Source organism: Falco punctatus (genome assembly GCF_963210335.1).
Source record: "Falco punctatus genome assembly, chromosome: 8".
Classification (NCBI taxonomy): domain Eukaryota; kingdom Metazoa; phylum Chordata; class Aves; order Falconiformes; family Falconidae; genus Falco; species Falco punctatus.
In genome coordinates, this window is record NC_137588.1 from 23,325,122 (window position 1) to 23,344,014 (window position 18,893).

General features: G+C 37.5%; 1 protein-coding gene across 2 annotated transcripts in view; it reads left to right on the forward strand.

Moving 5' to 3' along the window:
* GRB14 (growth factor receptor bound protein 14) overlaps window positions 1–7,134 on the forward strand; it is a 63,252-nt gene extending 56,118 nt beyond the window's left edge. For both annotated transcript variants that reach the window (XM_080399099.1, XM_080399100.1), the window contains exons 13-14: window positions 262–355; window positions 4,431–7,134. In XM_080399099.1, the coding sequence (XP_080255225.1) occupies window positions 262–355; window positions 4,431–4,577 (241 nt within the window). In that variant the 3' untranslated portion in view covers window positions 4,578–7,134. The remainder of the gene's footprint in view (window positions 1–261; window positions 356–4,430) is intronic.
* Window positions 7,135–18,893: the final 11,759 nt, after the last annotated feature.

Here is an 18,893-nt window from a genome sequence, read left to right on the forward strand (position 1 = left end):
AGTGTAAAAACTAACGCCTACAGTGTCATTTATTCTGAGAATGCATATTTTTCACATAATAGACAAGGTGAGGAAGAATTTAAGAAAAAGTCTTTTCCGTGACACATTTGCAAAGAAATACTGACTAAAACTATAACTTAATTATTATTATTTTTGCATTTCACTAATATTTGCTATAGTGAATTTACAACAGTTTTAAATAGATGTTTACAAAAGGATTTCCAGAGTGATCTTACTGTGAAAATTTGCAATCTCTTTTAGGGTATTCCTGGTACGTGATAGCCAAAGTAACCCCAAAACATTTGTATTGTCACTGAGTCATGGATTAAAAATAAAGCATTTTCAAATTGTACCAGTAAGTAAATCTTTTGGTTTATCTATACATTTCAAAAAGAAAACAACTGAACAATTGTGGTAGAATATTGATGGATTTTTTTTTCTTTTGCTGTTATGTGAAAGATGTAAACTTAATACCCATATCACTAAAAATAAGTAGTATTCATGAGCAGAGTTGAACATTTTTGTGCTTTTGTGTTTGTTATAAAGCTTGACTAGTATTGTGAAATCCTAAAAAGTGTCTTGAAAACACAGACAAATCTATTTGAACTGGAATAGAAGCAACCCTGATGACATTAATAAAGGTCATATTGCCTTTTCATTTTTTAATATGTGCACAATTTCTTTTTAGTTATCTGTTTAGGTGGACTGTCTACAATGTGTGTGTGTATCTCTCACTGACTCATCTGTTCAGGACAGTTTCTCTCAATGGTTGGAGTAAAACATTTTTTGCTGACCTCTCTTCTTAATTCATGTTGATGTGGTATATTCACGTCCAAGTCTCCTTCAGGGAGTCATTTTTAACAAAAATTATATTCTTATTTAGTCCAGTTGCTCGTAGGTAAGCTGAAATTTCCTGAATAGAAATCATATTTCTATCAGTTTTCACTGAAGATATCACCCAGTTCTCCTGCCAGAATGGCCTGCTTTCCCTATCACTTCCAGTCTCTGCAGAGGTGGTTTATGCTGTTTTCTTTGCAGGCTGCTTCTCCTGAGATGAGAGACACTTAAGCATTATGTGGTTTAGCTACAGATGCTTGACATAACTGAGCAGAACTAGAGCTTTTTCTTCTCTTTTCACAAGAACCTTTCTTCCAGACCACATAATGCTTTAGCTCCATGTTTCTTCCTACTGGTTTTTGGGAGATTCTGCTGTTTCTCAGTAGAAATGAGTATAGTGGCATCATTTTTATTCTGATCTGGAGATTCCCTATGATCATTCACCAAATTTCTGTATGCCTTACCAAGGGCTTATAGCTGATATCCTCCCCTAAAAAAGTTCCTGTAGAACAAAATGGAAGCATTATTTGGGAGGTGCAAAGGTGTTAGTCAACGTTAGTTAAAAGAATTACCCTGTATTTTCATTGTGTATAGGTACAATCAGTGGAGGAGTCTTTCGTCCGAAATAGTGATAGCTATGCCCTGGATCCCACACGAGCATCAGCATATGCTCTGTGATCAGGATCCCAGCTATAAGATCTCTCTGCTTCTATTGACTATAGTTGCTTCTGGTATTTTCTTTCGAATAACTGTTGTGTGGTTTAGAAAACCTGAACTCCATACTAATATTGTATGATTCTGCTTCGTTGGGATGTCATTTAAGTCTCAAATTTAAGAGACCACTTTTTCTTTCCCTGTCAGGAAACACACCCTCTCTTCTCTAAGAGTAGATGTAGCAGGAAGCTGCAGTTATCTTTGGTTTCCTCTGAGCTGGATGATTCTCCTCTTCCCTTCAAAAAAATTAACCTGTCAATTCTAATGTTCTTCTGCAGATGTAAGCAGTGCATTTGAGGAATTAATCATACACACACACAAGCCAAAAACCTTGCTGTCCTGTTATAAGATCTTTGGAGGAATCAGGAATTCTTTATTTTGCCATAGACGGTCTACAGATCTGGGTCAATTTTTCCATGCTGATGGTCTAGAAGACATGTACCACTTCAGTGCAAAACGTGTCTTGCTTAAAGGAAAACTTTGTTATTGTTTTTAAAGTAAAGCAATTTATCCTATGCTAGTTACCAGGAAAAAAAAATATCTGTAATGAGAACTTGATCCAAAGAGACTGTGAATACGGAAACTGTTGGTTCCCCAAACATAGGCATATTTCAATTCCTTTCTGTCTTAATTTCCAGTCACATTCAGTACCCTCATGCCATTCTCAATACCCTGACTTAATTCATGCTCTGCTTTTGCTAGAACAATACTCTTCAAGAAATTCAGAAAAGTATTTTTTGAGGGGGAAAAGGTTTTGCTTCCAGTTACTGCTGATCTAAATGAAGTTATCATTTTCTAAGAAACAAAGCATTTTGTGTTACTGCAGTAAGCTGGTAGCTTATTAGTTGAAGATCAAGGCTGCCTTTTTGAACTCTAAATCCTACTGTTCTTCTAAACTCTTTTTTTTTTTCCCAGTCATTAGGAAGAGAAGATAAACTTTCCTAGTAAATGTAAATAAATAAATAAATGGCATTTAGAAGGTCATTTTATAAGTCAAAAATCATTCAGTGTCTAAATGAATTATTGCTCTCTTACATTTTATGTTGCTTCAGGTTATACTGCATCTAAAAATGTCTCCTTTCAGATAGGGCATGCAGCCTGCCAGTTCAAGCTTCCCCCACAGTAACAGGTCCATCATGTTAACACTGGTTACATGTACAACAGGTATTGCAGGTGGGTGGCAGGGAATTGATTGTAAAAAATTGAAAAGAAAACCTTTGGGATACATTTGCAATCCCATACTGTGAAAATTGGAGAACTTGATAGCTTAAATGTGTTTTTCAGTCTTACTGCTCTGAGCTGTTAGAAGTTAACTTCAGTGTAGTCTATCCTGAAATTAGCTGTTCTGTAGTCCACGTGAAAGAAGAATAATTTATATGAATTCCTGGGAGATGCTTTTTTTCAATAGATGTTCTTTCATAACAGCCTTCTTAGCTTGCAGAAGATGTTATGTTCCTGGGCAACATAAACTTGACATGAGTTTTTACTTTGCAAAATATTGATTGCTTTAGAATTAGCAATCTATCTGGTATTCACTTTGAGGTTTGAGATTAACTTGGAGGGGAAAAATAAACTAAAAATGAAATCCAGTCAACAAACATCTGAATTGTCAATTCTTCCTTGTCTTCAGTGTGTTGGCAGGAAAATTGCATGCATAAGAAAAGTCCGATAGGTTCAGGTTCTTGGCTGGAGCACAGGAATTTACACATGCACACACTGGTAATTCCTTAACTAGCAGTGTTTGACCTGGATTGACTGAAGTCTGAGAATAAATAAATTACAAGCTACTTCCAGACATAGTACAAAGGGGTAGAATAACCAGGAGTCATAAGCAGTTAAACAGCTGCTTCAGATGAGAAATCTTAATTACAGGTAAGAGAGCTAATTAATATCTTCTCCCTTTCTGTACTCAAGTTGGATAGTTGCACCTTACCTTAGTACACCATCTGCTACTCTATGCTAGCACTACTTCAGGATCTTCTGTTCACTACTTTCTCAATCTTATAAAATATCTTTTTTCCCTTTTCTCTTTTTTAAAGTAGTTTAAATAGTTTTTAAAAAATCCTTTATTTACATCAATACTTATTAGTCACTATTGTACTGAAACTTCTTGATATTAGACATATCAGCAGTAGAGGAAGTCAAGCAAGTGTATAGTCAGCGGTGCAATACAAATTGTGCACGAGCTAACATTCAGTAACCTAGAATACGGAAATAATAATTGTAAGTTTTTAAGCATCTAAAAGTTGAAAGTATGTTATGCAGTTTCTTCTTTCTCTCCTGTATTTATACTAATACATGCATTTGGAGACGCAGCAGTTCTTTCTCCTACAACAAAGACCATGCTACTGCATCAAGCATGTTACTTTTGCCATGGGCGATTTCTTTTGTAGAAAATAGCATCCAGTACACCAATGCACTAGTGTGTAGCCTCAGTGCACCTTACAAAATAAATGATACAAAATGTAGCAGTTACACATAATGAGAATGGAGCAAAAGTTGAAATCTATGGGTAAGCTGAAACTTGGTTGTTTCTTGTCACTCTGTAAAAACTCAGTGTTCATATTAACTCCAACTATCATTCCACAGCAAATGCATAAAGTAGTAATGCTAGTGCAGAGAAAAAAGTCCTATACTTATTTAACCATATTTTCCTCTTAGGTGTGTACTTAATTCAAAGGGGAAGTTAAAAGAATGCATTGTTTTTCCTTGCTGTTTATTTTTGATCTTGCTGTGAATGATAATTTTATTTTTCCTTCTCTCAGTAAGATTATGAATGTCTTGGTCTACAAGAAGACTTCTTAAACAAGTATTTAAATCAGGAAGCAACACCATAGCAAAAGAGGATTTTATTCTATCTTGTTTTTCCATTTTTACAGTTGGAAGATGACGGGAAGCTATTCTATACCCTTGATGATGGTCATACCAGATTTACTGATCTCATCCAGCTAGTGGAATTCTACCAACTTAATAAAGGAGTATTGCCTTGCAAGTTAAAACACTATTGCGCACGAATTGCTCTTTAACCAAAGCATCTGTTGTTTCATCAGAGGGAAGAGAAGATACTAGAATACTTTTTCCCCTAAAGGCAATTTGTGTAGTAAGAAGGGAAATAACCATACATTGTAAAGATTTTATGTTTAGGCTGAAAAAATATAATTTATTCTATATAGATAAGAACTTTGCTTTGTGATTGTCACAGCAAAATTAACTCTATGGTTTTATAAAACCTTTCCTATGTAATTCTTTAGTGTTGTCTTGGAATTCTTTGGTTTCTTTTTTTTCAACTTAAAACAATTTAAAAAAAATACTGTGTAACTTCTACAAAAATATAACTGAGGGAAAGATCTTTGTTCTTAGGTTTAAAATTAACTTTTTGTCCCTTCAAATGTTTCTCATAATTTCTATGAATCACATAGAAGGATAACTATAACTGTGGTGAGGATAAGAAGCTGAACTGCATATTTTATTTGTAAATAAAATGAGTAAATATTTTGCACTATATTTTTGAATGCTACTTTGAGGATTATCACATACAAAAAGTGAAAAATCCATTAAAACTAGTTATCACTGATTATTTGTATTGAGTTGTGCTATTACTGTTATAATATTTTAAAGGATTTTTTTTCTCTAATGACTAAATCTACATCTTTATACAGAGCTGGAGTGTAACTTACATGGCTATGATATGTATAAACATGCATAAAATATCATGTAGCACATAACATGGTTTACTTTATACCTACAGTCTCTAACAAAAGACAGAGGGATACAGAAACCTGTTAAATACCGTGGATTGTTGGGAGCTGGGGAGGGAATCAAATTCAATTGCCCTTAAAAATAAAGGTAATGTTATAGTATTTATGAATTTACAATACTTACAAATAAAGGTAAATCCAGTGAACTTTACTCTTTGCTACAAACCTGTTGAGAGAGTGTATTTGCAGTCAGTTCCTAGCTTATTTTGTTGTTTGTAACAGAATAAAAATTTCAATATAGCTACCAGTCAACCAATCTTTAGATATAACCAAACATCTAATGTTTCAGCTAAAAACCCCTGTTACAGTAGACCAAGTCAAATGTTGCACCGTAGCATTAGAAATACTTTTGATACTTGTGTTTTGAAAGAGAAGTGATACTGCTGCATCCTTGAACAAAGACTCGAGTGGAATGGGGCTTGGCTTGAAAGAATCATCCCTGTCCTGACGCTTTGCTGTCGAATAGGTTTGATCTTGTTATGAGGGTTCAGGACCTGGCCTTGGGTATCTTTACTTGGGGTAAAGGCTGGAGGGCGAGGTACTTCTTGGAGATGGGCCATCACACTGATTCCGGCCCCTTCTTTCTGTGCTTGCTTTGATTCTCTGACTGTCAGACATACAGCTGTTCTGCTGTACGAGTTGGTGGAAGGGAAGGTGAAGGAGGCCTGGCCAAGGGATGTCGTAAGATGGACCCAAGGCTCTGCAGTGCCAGTGTGCATAAGCCAACAAGGTCATGTAGATGGAAACATTAGAATAGTACGGTAACTACTATAGTTTTGTTATTGTGTGCCTGTGGACGGCAATCATAATAACATAATGCTGTGATGCTTAATTTACTGACTTGATCCACACATCACTGACCTTTTCCTCTGGTATGCAAATACAGTTTTTAAAGCTCATTAAAAAAGCAACTCTTCATAACGTGTACCAAAGATGCAACATATGTGGTGCCTAAGCTCATTACTTTAGGAATGCCTTGTATAACTCTTCACAATCTAATAAATTTACCTTCTAAACCTCGAATATAATTTCAGATTGTAATTACAAAAATATAGTTTTAATTAAAGCCTCTTCAGATTTGATTTAATAATGTGATTAGTTCTCAGGCCTAGTATTATTTCAGAAATTGGGATAGAATAGAGAGAAACATTCTTCTCTGCATCCCTGGTTTATTGATCATCTGACAAAAGAAACAAATTGTCTACTGTACTCCATTTCTACCTGGACATGTGAAAGCTTTGCCATAATTTCTATTTGTATATATGTATTTTCTAGCGTGCTTGGTAGAGAAGCTGTCTGGTGACTGAGTAGCTGTCACTTTTGGACCTACGAGAAAAGTAAAGAGAACGTGGGGATTATGTTATGTGGTGGAGAGACATCAACCATCAAGAAACTTTGCTTGCTTTTTCAGGTTTTTTTCCACAAGTGAAATTGAAAGAAAACCAGCCAAAACTCAATATCACACCCCCACACCCACCCCACCCAAATTTGGACATTTGAAAGTTTTTAACAGGCAAATATTCAAAGCATTCTTACTGTGTAAATTGTTGCCTCCTGCATTTTGATGGCTCTTTTAATTGAAATCTTGCTGAGAATACAACATTATTTTTTTTTCAGAGATGTACATGCCTTTCCCAAACTGTACAGTTGTTCATGACTCTGCCATAAAAATAAAACCAGAAAAACTAAGAAAGTCTAGTTTGGTATTTAAATGACTTAAGCGGCTACCTCCTTGTTTAAATATTTCTGAAAGAAGAAGCATGGAGGAGGAAGTCTGAACACGTTAAAAAAAACCACAAAACCAAACTGTCCCTGTGTCCCCCCCGCAAACAAACAACCAAACCAAACCTCTGATATTTTAATTACTTTAAGACATGTGAAATGGTACATGTGATTGAGACATGATTTGCAAGATCCTTGTTAGCAACCAACATTTTCTTGTCAGAAAAATGGTAAGGTTTTTCATGATGCCACCCAGGACATGTCTGACCACAAGGTTCTCTGAGGGTGTAGACAATGGTATTTAAACAGTTTCCGTGTGTTAACTGTGGCTTCTGGGTGTAGGCAATGCTGTTTAAATGGTTTCGGTGTGTTAACTGTAGCTTCTGATTAGGAATACTACACTTCTGTGCCCACCTTCACAAAGCAAATTGGCTAATCAGAAATTGCTGACAGCTCAGGGAGAAATCAGTACTATTTTGGTCAAGCCAGTTATCTGTCTCCAATACTTTGCTTCCTTACAAAATGTGGACAATTTCATATCTACTTAATAGAGCATTTAAGGACTGATTTATAAAAAATTACAATTGAAATTGTTTGAAGAGGTCTTTTTTTAATACATAAGGAAGTGATATGTTTTTACCTTTACTTTGGGGAGGTCAGAATCTGCAGTCTTAAACTTCTTGATGAAAAATCAGTGTCAGAGTGCCTAGGTTTGAAGCATGATATTTGAAAACCACGTCATACTTTCTTCAGATTTAAAATTCTAGAATTCTGCAAGTGTATCTGTGTAGTGCAGTGCAGTGCCAGGAAGAGAACTGAGCTTGCCATGTGGAGGTACTAGAAGCAGTATAACTGTACAAGCCTAGCTTTCTGTCTGGGGTAATTAGCCCTGCAGGGGTATGCTCTGCAAGATAGATGTGAACAAGTTCAGAGATTGCCCTAAAGCTCAGCATTGTATTTATTGGCATGCCCTTTGTGCCTTAGTTTCCAATCTTAAAATCTTCTTGGCTCAAAGGAGATTAAAAGTTAATTCAGTGGTGTTTCATAATGCATATACATACACGGCCGGAATTAAGGTTGCATGGGCAGCATTAAATGACATTTTTAAACTTCTGAGTGTTTGTACTTACAATCGTATTAAGTCACTTAATGAATTTTTTGAAATGTAGCAAGACTTCATCAAACTAAATGTTTTGAAAGAGAGCTTTAACCCATTAAATAAAAGAGGATTACGTATGTAACTAACTACTAGTGGGATCTTTCAAGGATAATTGAATTTCTGTCAAATGTTGTCTGTTACATCCTGGTTTAAGAATCGTAGCATTTTGTGCTCCCCTGGGGGTAGAATTATTCTGTAGTGTAAGTGGGTTTGGGGTGTCTCATTTTTAGATACAAATCAGCTTATTTCAAGAGAACAGCCTTTTCTTTCATTGTTACATTGTTTAAAAGCTACCCATCTTTATCTAAATAGAAGCCACTCAGACATCAATTACCTTTACCTGTTTAAACTCATTTCACAGATGTAGCTTGCAAATCAATGTAGCATTTGTCGGTTAGAAATCTTATGCATAATTTTTGTTACCTTTATTATTTTTGAAAAATACAAAGCAACTTACAGCTTACATCGGTGTTTCTGTGTGGTTAGTAAAATAATTATTTTTATTACTGTTCTGATATTTCAGACTACTACTTCTTAGCACTGTAATGCATTCCATTTCTAATTTCAACCTTTCACTGAAATCATCGAAGACGGGACATACCCCATTACTTGCATATACTTGCAAGCTTTCAGAGGTTAAACACTTATGGGCTATGCATAATCAATGTGTATGGTAGTGCAATTAATGTTAACTTTAATGAAATGCATGAATATTTAAAACTTAATGAATCTGGCTTTACAGCGTGCTTTACAGCCTGGTTCACATATGTGAACAGTATTGACTGTTGGCCTCTGGATGTCAGCAGTGTATCATGAAATTCCTGTAATCAGCCGCTGTTTTCCTGCTTTCTCCCAGAAATATCTGTGACTTGTGGTCTCTGCACACCTCCAGAACACCCAGTGCTTTTTCCTCTTATAAATTATTCACTTACTCTGTACCAATTAGTTCTACCAGTTGCTAGGTTTGTTATCAAGTTAAGCTTCAAGACAAGAACCTGAACTCAATGAGTGATTAAAAATTTATTAGCAGAGATGATTAAATATGCAGATAGTCTGTGAAGCTTGTTCTTGAAACCATTATATTACCTTTTTAATACTAATGATTTGTATAATTAATTTTAAAAAAGCCTGAAAGTCTTTTAGAAAAAATCAGAGTAGGACATAAAAGGGAAGAGATTAAATGCAGAGGAGGCAGCAAACCTGAGCATTAAAACAGCTCATTCACATGTATAGGCAATAAAGTGATTTCCTTACAGGAATAGTTTGTGGTTTTTTTCCCCTCTGCTAAGTTGATTATTTTATTAATCTTTTAAGCAATTTGGGAAAACTCTATCCACCAGTGAGTCATATTTTGAAAACAGAACTTCATGTGATTAACTCTGATAATGCAGATGATTCCTCTAAACTTTACAGTTAAAACTAAACCATATCAAGATGAGGCTGCAACATTTAAGCATATGCTGGACTTTAGGGTTGCCAGTAACCCCAAGATTTCCATTGGAACCCCTCAGCAACATTAATGTCACCCAGGGAACTGCCAGGCAGCATGACGAATACCAGGCAAAGTTTCCCAGAGAGGGGCTGTTGTCCCTCACGCTGGTTTTTCAAGTTGATGTGTGTGAGGTGGGTGATGAGAAGAGCCTGCATCCTCACAGCTGTGCCCAGGGCAGCAGCTGGGCAGACCTGGGGGTGGGGGCAGGGGCAGGTGGACCCTCCAGTGAGTAAGAGCAGCCTGCTGCTGTTGCTGTAGGGCCAGCTCTGGAGGAGCCCGGCCTGTCCTCCCCTCCCATGGGACAAAGAAAATAAATTACTTTATCGCCTGTTAAGGGAGTAGCTGGAGCAGAGAGATGGCCCTAGGGCCTGGCTTTTTGCTTTCCACCTCCCTGAGAGAAGCAAACCCTCATGGCAGTGTAGGAGCAGTAGAGGGCCTAGTAGTAGTAGAGCGGAGTAGAGGAAAGGTGGTGGGGAACCAGCAGTAGCCTGGAATGAGCCCATGGGTCTGGCGCTAGCCGAGGCTGGTGTTGTGGCGAGCTTTTGGTGTCTGCACATGTGAAATGTTAGATGTTTTATAACACCTCTGTGAGAAGGTGTGGGAGGTGACAAGACCTGGCTGCACACTGGGAGCTGGAGCAGGCTGGGGGCGTGGGGGAGGCTCAGGGGTGAGCTGCGTGCTGCCATCTCCTTGTGCTGGCGCCCAGCAGGGCAGGTAGGGTTGGTGGTGGGCTGCATGCCTCATGGGCTGTGCTCTGCAGCAGGGACAGCTAGTACTTTTCTCTCCCTCTCCTTCCAGCTCTACCTCTGGTCTGCCTGGCACAGCACCACTGAAGACCATGGCCAATAGCCCCAGGGACCCCTGGCCATGAGTTGCTGTGGACGAGGCCTGAAAGAAGCTGAGGGCCTGTGCAAGGTGGTGCAGGAACAGCCCAGGTGCCGCTAGGTGCCCTTTGCCTCTTGGAAAGGCAGAGGGTAAAGTTGCCCCTCAGGTGAGTCTGATGAGCCCTGCCAGCTGGAGATGGTCAAAGTTAACAAGTTGTTCTTAATAAATAGGTGTGAACTGGGTTTGACTAGTAGGTGTGTGTGTTTGGAGGAGGTACGTTGTGCAGCAGACTGAGGTCAGTACTGGAAGTGTAGTGCTTTTTTTTCTAAGACAAGGGCCTTGAGGAGGGGCTACAAAAACATGGGGCTGAGATTGTCTTATACCTGTTATGTTGGGCTTTTTGTTCTGTTTATAAAATAGAATGCCTTTATTTTCAAATACTAAGCTCTGTGTAGTGTTTTTTAGGCTTTTTATGTAAAGTGCAGTGTGTGTTTCAAGCCTTGGCTGTAGAAGGCAGTAGAACTGGAGCGAGACCCAAGGAAGGTGTCTGTATTGCCAGCACCACTGAACTTGCATAGCTAGGATCTCACTGTGGAGGACAAGTTTAAGTAAAAATGTCTGTTTTTTTATCTAAAATAGCAGGTGTGCCTCTTTGATGGTGTGAAATTAGACTGTGACCTAGGTACTTCCTTAGTAGACTGCAGTCCTGGAAACCATTTCTTTATTCTATGGGAGGTGTGTTGACTCAGATATGCAACTTTCCTTGCTTTCTTCTTGCTCTGAGCTAAGTTGAAACACTGCTTTTCACAGATGTGTTTCAGCTTCCCTTTATTTTATGCCAGCTACTTAGGGAAGAAAAGGAGCAGAGGAGATTATCAATTAGGGTAAGCAAGTTGGTAGAACAAATTGAGAGGACGTTGAATGATGTGCCTCCTGCTTTTCTCCTCATGGCTGAAGTTGAACAAAAGATTGAGTCCTTGCTCTTGTATTCCTGAATATGGGGTAGGCTGTTGTGTTCCTAGGTGGGATCGTAAATTTAGATTGGTTTTTAATGTCAGCAAAAACTGTCTAATATGAAGAAAAACCCTTAATCTGAGGGAAAGTAAATATGTAATTTCAAATCTTTTATAATACAGGTAGGAGACAAAAACACATGAAGACTTCATTGGTTGGGGAGGGGTTTGATTTGTTTATTTGGCATTTTTAACAACCCCCCTTTATTCTGTTATTTGTGTGGAACTCTATAATTGCCATACCTATAGTCTATGCTAAATGTTGAAGTTCTGGGAAATAACTCATGGAAAAATCTCTTCTGATGATGGATGTGAGGTCAGCTATTCAAACCAAAATACTTACTCCCCAGTTACATGGTATAGGGCTGTGGTGCTCAGACCATATGCATAGTTAGTTATTTTTAAGCATTTAAGGAGAACATAAAGGACGTGATATGTGTAGGAGGGTGGAAGGGTAAGGAAGGAATTTTAGAAGAGATACTAACACAATAGTTATGCTATTGGAGTAATATTTTCCTGATCTGTACATATAACATCTGAAAGGGTGTGCTTCTGTGCCGAACAATTAAAGAAGTCCTCATTTCTGAAATGATGCATGTGCTTGTTTGTGTGCTGTGCATAATGCTATGGATTTTAGCATGCTTAAGATAATGTGTGTAAGTGTTGGCAGGATCAGAGTCAAAGATGTCAAAAATAACTTGGAGGGCTTGTGGAAATTCACAAAGTGTAATAAGGTGATACTTCAATTGGTGCTGAAGTGGAAATTGTAGCTGATATTATATTTAACGATGGACTGTGGTCACTGGGTTCACTGTGACTGAAAAGTATTCAGCTCTATTCTTGAGGTAAATGAAGAGCAGTATATGAAGTTGAAGTAAAAATTAAGAATGCTTTTCCTCTTTAGTATTTGTACATTGATAATGTTATTTGCACTTATTATTCTGTATTGTGTGTTTAAGAAAAAACACAAAACCCCCAAAGCTTTTAAAAGAAAGAATTTGCAGTATATTTGCAGGAATCTATATTTGAAGTGGCCTGGACCTTGTGAATGTGTTAAGATGTATCATACTTTTGAAGCAAAAGTTCCTTGGCACTGTAGAGTTAGGAACTAAAAAGCATTATGGGAATGATCTAATTGTTTCTATTTCTTTGCTAGAAATAAAACTAACACACTAATTCAAAGATTAGCAGCAGTACAGGTGGCCCTTAAAAGGACCTCCCCATGGCAAAGCAGTACAGCTGAATTGTATTACCTACCCCTTTGCTTAAGGTAATGAGGACTTGCAAAAAATGAATTCTGTGTTGCTCTGTGACGAAGTAAAATGCTCCTTTGTCTGCAGAAATATGCATTCCATTTCTGCTCCTACTTCCACTTAAAATAAGGCCATATCACTCGGCATGAATTTAGAAACACAGGGAAGAATGCATATGCTTTTACCACTGTGTCAATCAAAGGAGCTGCAAGAACACTAACTTTTGACATTCTTCTAGGTTTTCAACTTTTCCCTTGTATAAAAATCTTTCTAGATTATACTTTTATTACTTGCAGAAATTAATCTCTTTCCCCTTGAATTTTTTTTTTGGACAGTTATTTATCCTTCTAGAATTTTTTTTTCTACGGAAAAGAGGAAAATGCTGTCCTAGCTATATGAAGAGTATTGCTGGCTTGCAGTTCATTTTAACAATTTTTTGACGTAATCTGGAAGAAGCATTGGTTCTGAATATAGTACTGAAAACTGAATGGATTAATGCACATCTACTGTTCAGTAAGCTTTCAAAGTCCACAGAAAGAGGAAAATGTATTGGATGTTATGCTGAATCCTTGTAAAGAAATGTGGGGTGGAGAAATTCTGCTATACTAGGTTGCACAGACAAAAAAAATCAGACATGAGGTAACTGAACATCTTTATAGTGAAGTGGTTTGTTTTTATAGCATATCAGACTGGTTGGGGTTAGTTCAAGAAAAGAAAATGAAACAAATGCAGAGCTCCTGAAGAAGAGAATTGTGATGATAAAGAGGTAGGAGGAAACAAGCTTCAAGTAAAAGCTAGAGCACTATGGCAGTTTAGCCAAGTAGGCTGTGTCAGTTTGAACCCTGAGAAACACTAAAAAGTGGAAGAGTGAATAAGAAGATGAAATGGAAGGGAAGAAGTTCGAAAACAGCTACTTCAGCTGCTTGGGGAGGGAGAGGAGTCCTAATCTGTTCAACCCATGATTATGAGGCATTCTTGCAGGGATGTGTATGAATTTGAAAATCATAACTCTGAACTCTTTGCTGAGCATCCTGACGTTGCAGGAGAAGTTTTGTTCTGAGGGGTGAATGTGTTTGTTTCCTGAATCTAATCTTCTTACTCCCTGCCTAATGGAAACAACAGCATGAAATGGAGATGGGTGGAGAGATGGTGAGACAGACAGAGGTGAGGTAGATGTGTAGTACGTGCTGCAGTTATGATGCCCGACCAAAGATGGAGAGACTAGTAAGAAGTCTTATTTCTATTTAGTAATGTGGCACCATTTGCTGATGGCATGTAGTTGTAACTAAAATGCAATTGTCCAGACTCTTTTTTTGGCTTAGGTTTCTTATGCTGAAGATATGGATCTATAGTTGTTAAGTTAGCTATGACAATTGTTACTTAGAACTTTCATTGGGAGCTGCCTGACTTTGAGGTGTTGAAGTAGCTGAATTCACTGGAAGTTTTGAAGTAAGCTGCTGTGATCTCTCTGGTAAAGAGTAGTGTATATATTTTTAAAAAAAAAAAAAGAAAGGTGGAAACCACATATGTAAGCATGTTAACTTTTTATTAAAAGAAATCATTCCAGGAGACCTCATTAAGCCAGGACGATATTCTAAAAGTGAATATACATGTTGACAGCTACACCCATAAATTTGAAAACTGCAAACATGTTCAGCATAAAAGCCATTTTTGAAAAAAGCTGTTGCTCTGCCCTTGTACTAATTTAAGAATTGTTCTTTCATTCTGATTTTTATAGTTTCTTTTCACATATATAACTGGGACAGTTTAAAAAGTACTTTAAAGAAGCTTTCATGATGTCACAGACTTCCTAATGCAGATGACTGGTTTTAAAAATGCACACGTTACATAATGATTCAAAGCATCAAAGAAGCTCAATAATTTCATTTTCTTTTTAAAAGAAAAAAAAAAATGACCTGTCCACAGACTACTTCTGTACAGTATTCAAAGAACCTCTGTTTCCTGGGAATAGTAGTGTAATTTTAAATCTCTTGGCTCCAGCGCTAGTCTTGGTGAAGAGGTTCTCTCGTTCTAGTCATATGGTATCTGGACACACAGTGAAGTCTTCACAGTGAGGACAAGAAGATCTCAGATAATCTCAGTATTTTTCTGTCAGAGCGCATTCAAGGTACACACATATTTAAGTTGGTTTCGGTAAAGTAGGTACTTAATATTAACACAGTTTGGAGGAGTGTAATTGGTACAGAGAGTCTTGAGTGTTCTCCCTGTGTGTGCAGACTCAGAGGAACATGAAACAACTAGTTGTGACCTCAGGTTTGTTTTCTCGTCCATGCAGGAGCAGGAACGATTCACTTGGTCTGCTCTGTGTGGGTGGAGATCAATAACGGAAAACCCCACCACAAGAGCATGGGAAGATGGTAAAAAGCCAGCAGGTGATTGAGGGAGATAAGCAAGGGACATGACCTTGGACTGGAATGGTTCTTGGACATTAAGAAACATTTTGGGAGGGTGGGTTGTGTGTTCCTCGTTTTGAGTAGGTAGGGATTTTTGTGGCTACTGTTCATATCCAAAGCATGTCTGTACAATCTGATTCCTTATATCTTGCCATATTTGGCAAATACCTTCTAGGTTTCACATTATGATACTTTGTTTTTGTGGGAAGCAATTGCATTTCATGCTTAAACGTGTATGTTACCTTAGATCTTCTGATAAATGGCCAGTACTGTGTTTTCCCTACTACTTGAATTTAAATATTTTTCTTGGAAAATATATTCCTCTGACTCCCTGCCTGAGCGGTGATGTAATAAGGAACAGTTGCTGAAAATCACTTAATGACACTTTTAGATAAATCAGTACCTTGCAAATAGAAACAGTAATTATGATAAAGATTTTGATACGTTGACCATACTCTTTCATAGTGTAGTGGTTCAAAACTTCTGATAGCTCTACCTATCTACTATTTCTATCTACCTATGAGGTGAATCCTCAAGGATTCATGTTAATACATTGATGTTCAAATATTGATAAGATCCCATTTAAGACTTTGTCTTTAACTGACAAAAAATAGTTTTGTTACAGAAAGGTTGTCAGGTGTGTTGCACTGCAGAAATGAAATCTGCACAGAATAAAGGAAGTTGTAAAAGCTACAGAGTTCCCAGACAAAACTGACACAGAGTCTTTCTAATGAAATTAACTGCTGACATAGTTGGGCTGTTCCTGGCCTCTTCCAATCTAACTGAACGTAAGCTCCTCAAACAGGCTTTTTATTAGTGGAAACCATCTGGTAAAGGAGAATCTGTTTGTGCAAAGTAAGTCTTTTATTTCTAATTAGTGGTATCATACAGATTTTAATCTCTCTGATAATATATGTGTATGTTATTTGTGGGTAGTGAGGAGTGAGAGTAAATTTCTTATATAAATTAAGTGTATCAGCAGCAGTTTTCTCAGTCCCAGGGCATTACAACTTCCCTGTGTATTGAATTGGACTCCTGCCTCAGTTCTAAGTTTTTTAATGCATTCTGGTATCTTTGCCATAAGCAGGGGCAGGGAAACAACCCCCAATATGAATGTATAAAACCAATATTTTTTTTTAGGTGATGAACCATATTTAAAAAGCACCTTATGCATCCAAACCAAAGGATTTCTCTATGCTTAGGAGATGCTTTACACAATAGAAACCCAAGGAAAAGCGAATCTTGGAGTAGTGGCTTTGGCGCATTCTCTACAGCTGATACTTGCAAAATCATACAATGATTACACAGTGGACTTCCAATAGGAAGTCTTGCCTGTAACTTTTAATGCTTTTGAACTTGGAATAGAGCCAGTAACAGACCAAGACAAGGGCAACTAACAGTTTAGGAAAAACAGTTGTGGCAGAGAAAGGACTAGAGTGAGGCTGTGTGACAATGAACAACACTGGCGCTGAAGAAGAGAAAGAAAGCAATGTAGGCTACAACCAGTAACATGTTAGTCCAGCATAAATACTTCCACACTGCACAATGTTTGTGCTGGAAAAAGCATGTTTAGAAGAAAGAATGGTAAGAGCTCATTATATCAAGCCGCTAAATATAGCGAATAAAATTCTAACTTGTGTAAGACTTTCAGTTTTTCTCTGCTGATTGAACAAGATTAGAGTTTTCTGCAGAGGTAACAGAAGGCAAGAGTACATAAAACTGTGGAAGAAAGTACCGGAGATGTAGGTGCCCAACACTAGTGTCTTTCACTTCGTAATTGAGATATCTGCCAATTTACTCAGTGTTGATCCTGGTGATAGTTGGAAAAGAATTGTGCTGGCGTGATGCACTGGGGTCAGATAAGGAGGTGTGTTTTCAGTTGTTTGCTTTTTATTGAACATTAGCTAAACTCTTTAAGATGGCAGGCTCAAAATGATTGCATAAAACTTGTTTAAGTGTTAGGCTACTGATACCCAGCAGGAACTATTCTTAAGTATAACCTATGTACTGTGTATATACTAACAGTGAATAGCAGTATACCAAATATATCGGTGTGCTATTAGTACATTAATGGAATTCAGCTGTGACTATTATTGCATACAGAATTTAAAAATGTTTTTTTGTAATGTAAAACATTATTTCTTTAGGTAAGCATTCACATTCTGACTTTATGCCAGGTAAAGGAGTTATCAGTCAAATAAGGAAACAATGATGTTTGTATCTGGGGTAACACATTTTTAAATGATGCATTGTACCTAGAAGGATGTCTTCTCACTTAATGGTTTGGGGTTTTTTTGCACAACACAAGCTGTTCTTGTATTGGAGAAGGAAATGGATGGAGCTGGGCAACTGAGCAAATGTGACCATATGGCAGCATATCGTAGTGTATCCTTCCAGATTCTGCTGTGGCAGCAATAGCAGTAAGAATCCCATGGTATAAAATAGCTTTTATATTCAGGCCTTTTCCTTAAGGGTAGTTTAACAAAACATAAACCTTGCAGTATGCATTTCATAATCTAGTCAAAACTACCTATATGTCTGCAGCTCCTTGTTAAACCTTCTTTTCCAGTCATCTTACTTTAATTCTTCAATTCCTGAATACTTCCATTTGTAACTGGAGGTACGGGCCCATGCAGATTAGTTGAAGGCTGTAATTTCTGTTGGGTCAAAGAATAATTTTGATGTATCCTCTCTCCTGTGGAACCTTCTGCCCTAAATTCCTGCACCTGGAAAACTGCTAATGAATGCCAGAGGTGGAAATGCAGGCTGACTGGTTCTGTATGAGAGGTGGAGAAAGCACAATGGGGCACTGAAGAAATGAGATTAAACAATTTGAAAAGACAAGTACTTTTTGTCTCTAGGAATATCTATTGAAGGGTAAGGATTTCTCTTCCCCTCATCCCCAAAATGCTGGATGGAATGGGGAAATGCTCTTTATGATTTTTGGAAATGTCTCCAAATCAATTTGAAGTCAGATGAACTCAATAGTCTCTTCCTACTAGTGGTAAATTGTAAATGCTGGTAGTGGGAATAGGAAACAGGAGCTATATGGAGGGACCCTCCCTGTTGTGAGTACTTCTGCAACCAGTTTGTCATTACAGAACTACCTTACAGCAGGCTGCATTTTGTCTGTTCTTAATTAGTCATTCCTGGACCATGAACTATTTTCAGCTCTGTTTTTTTTCTACTTGCACTATTGACTTCCACCTTGCAGGCAAAGATTTGCACTCTCGTTATGAAAGTTCTTTGTGGGTTTTTAAATGCACCGCTTGATACATGTACCAGATGTTTATAAGCAACAAGTAGTAGCAAGCAGGTGACTTTTTCTCACCTTTACAGCATTGTTACTTTATAGGTATGGGCATAACTCTCCTTTGCTGGGAAAGAGACTAGTTGAAGAGTTGAACTGTCTCTGTCTTGGATGTTTTCTATATTCCTGGTGATTCTTCTTTGCTTTTCTGAACCATCTACTTCCCTTTAATAAGGTTATCAGAGCTGCACTTAAAGATCTGCGTGTATTTGGAATTACAAAGTCACATAATTTTTTTTTTTTTTTGGTGGTGTTCTGTTTTTCTCATTTTCCCTCCTTCATGGTTTTTAATACTGTTTAGTATTCTGACCTCTGTCAGAGGTTTTTGGAATGGTGGTCACAAGTTTTGTACTAATCATTGCATGTGCATGCTTTAGGTTATTCTTTCCCGTTACT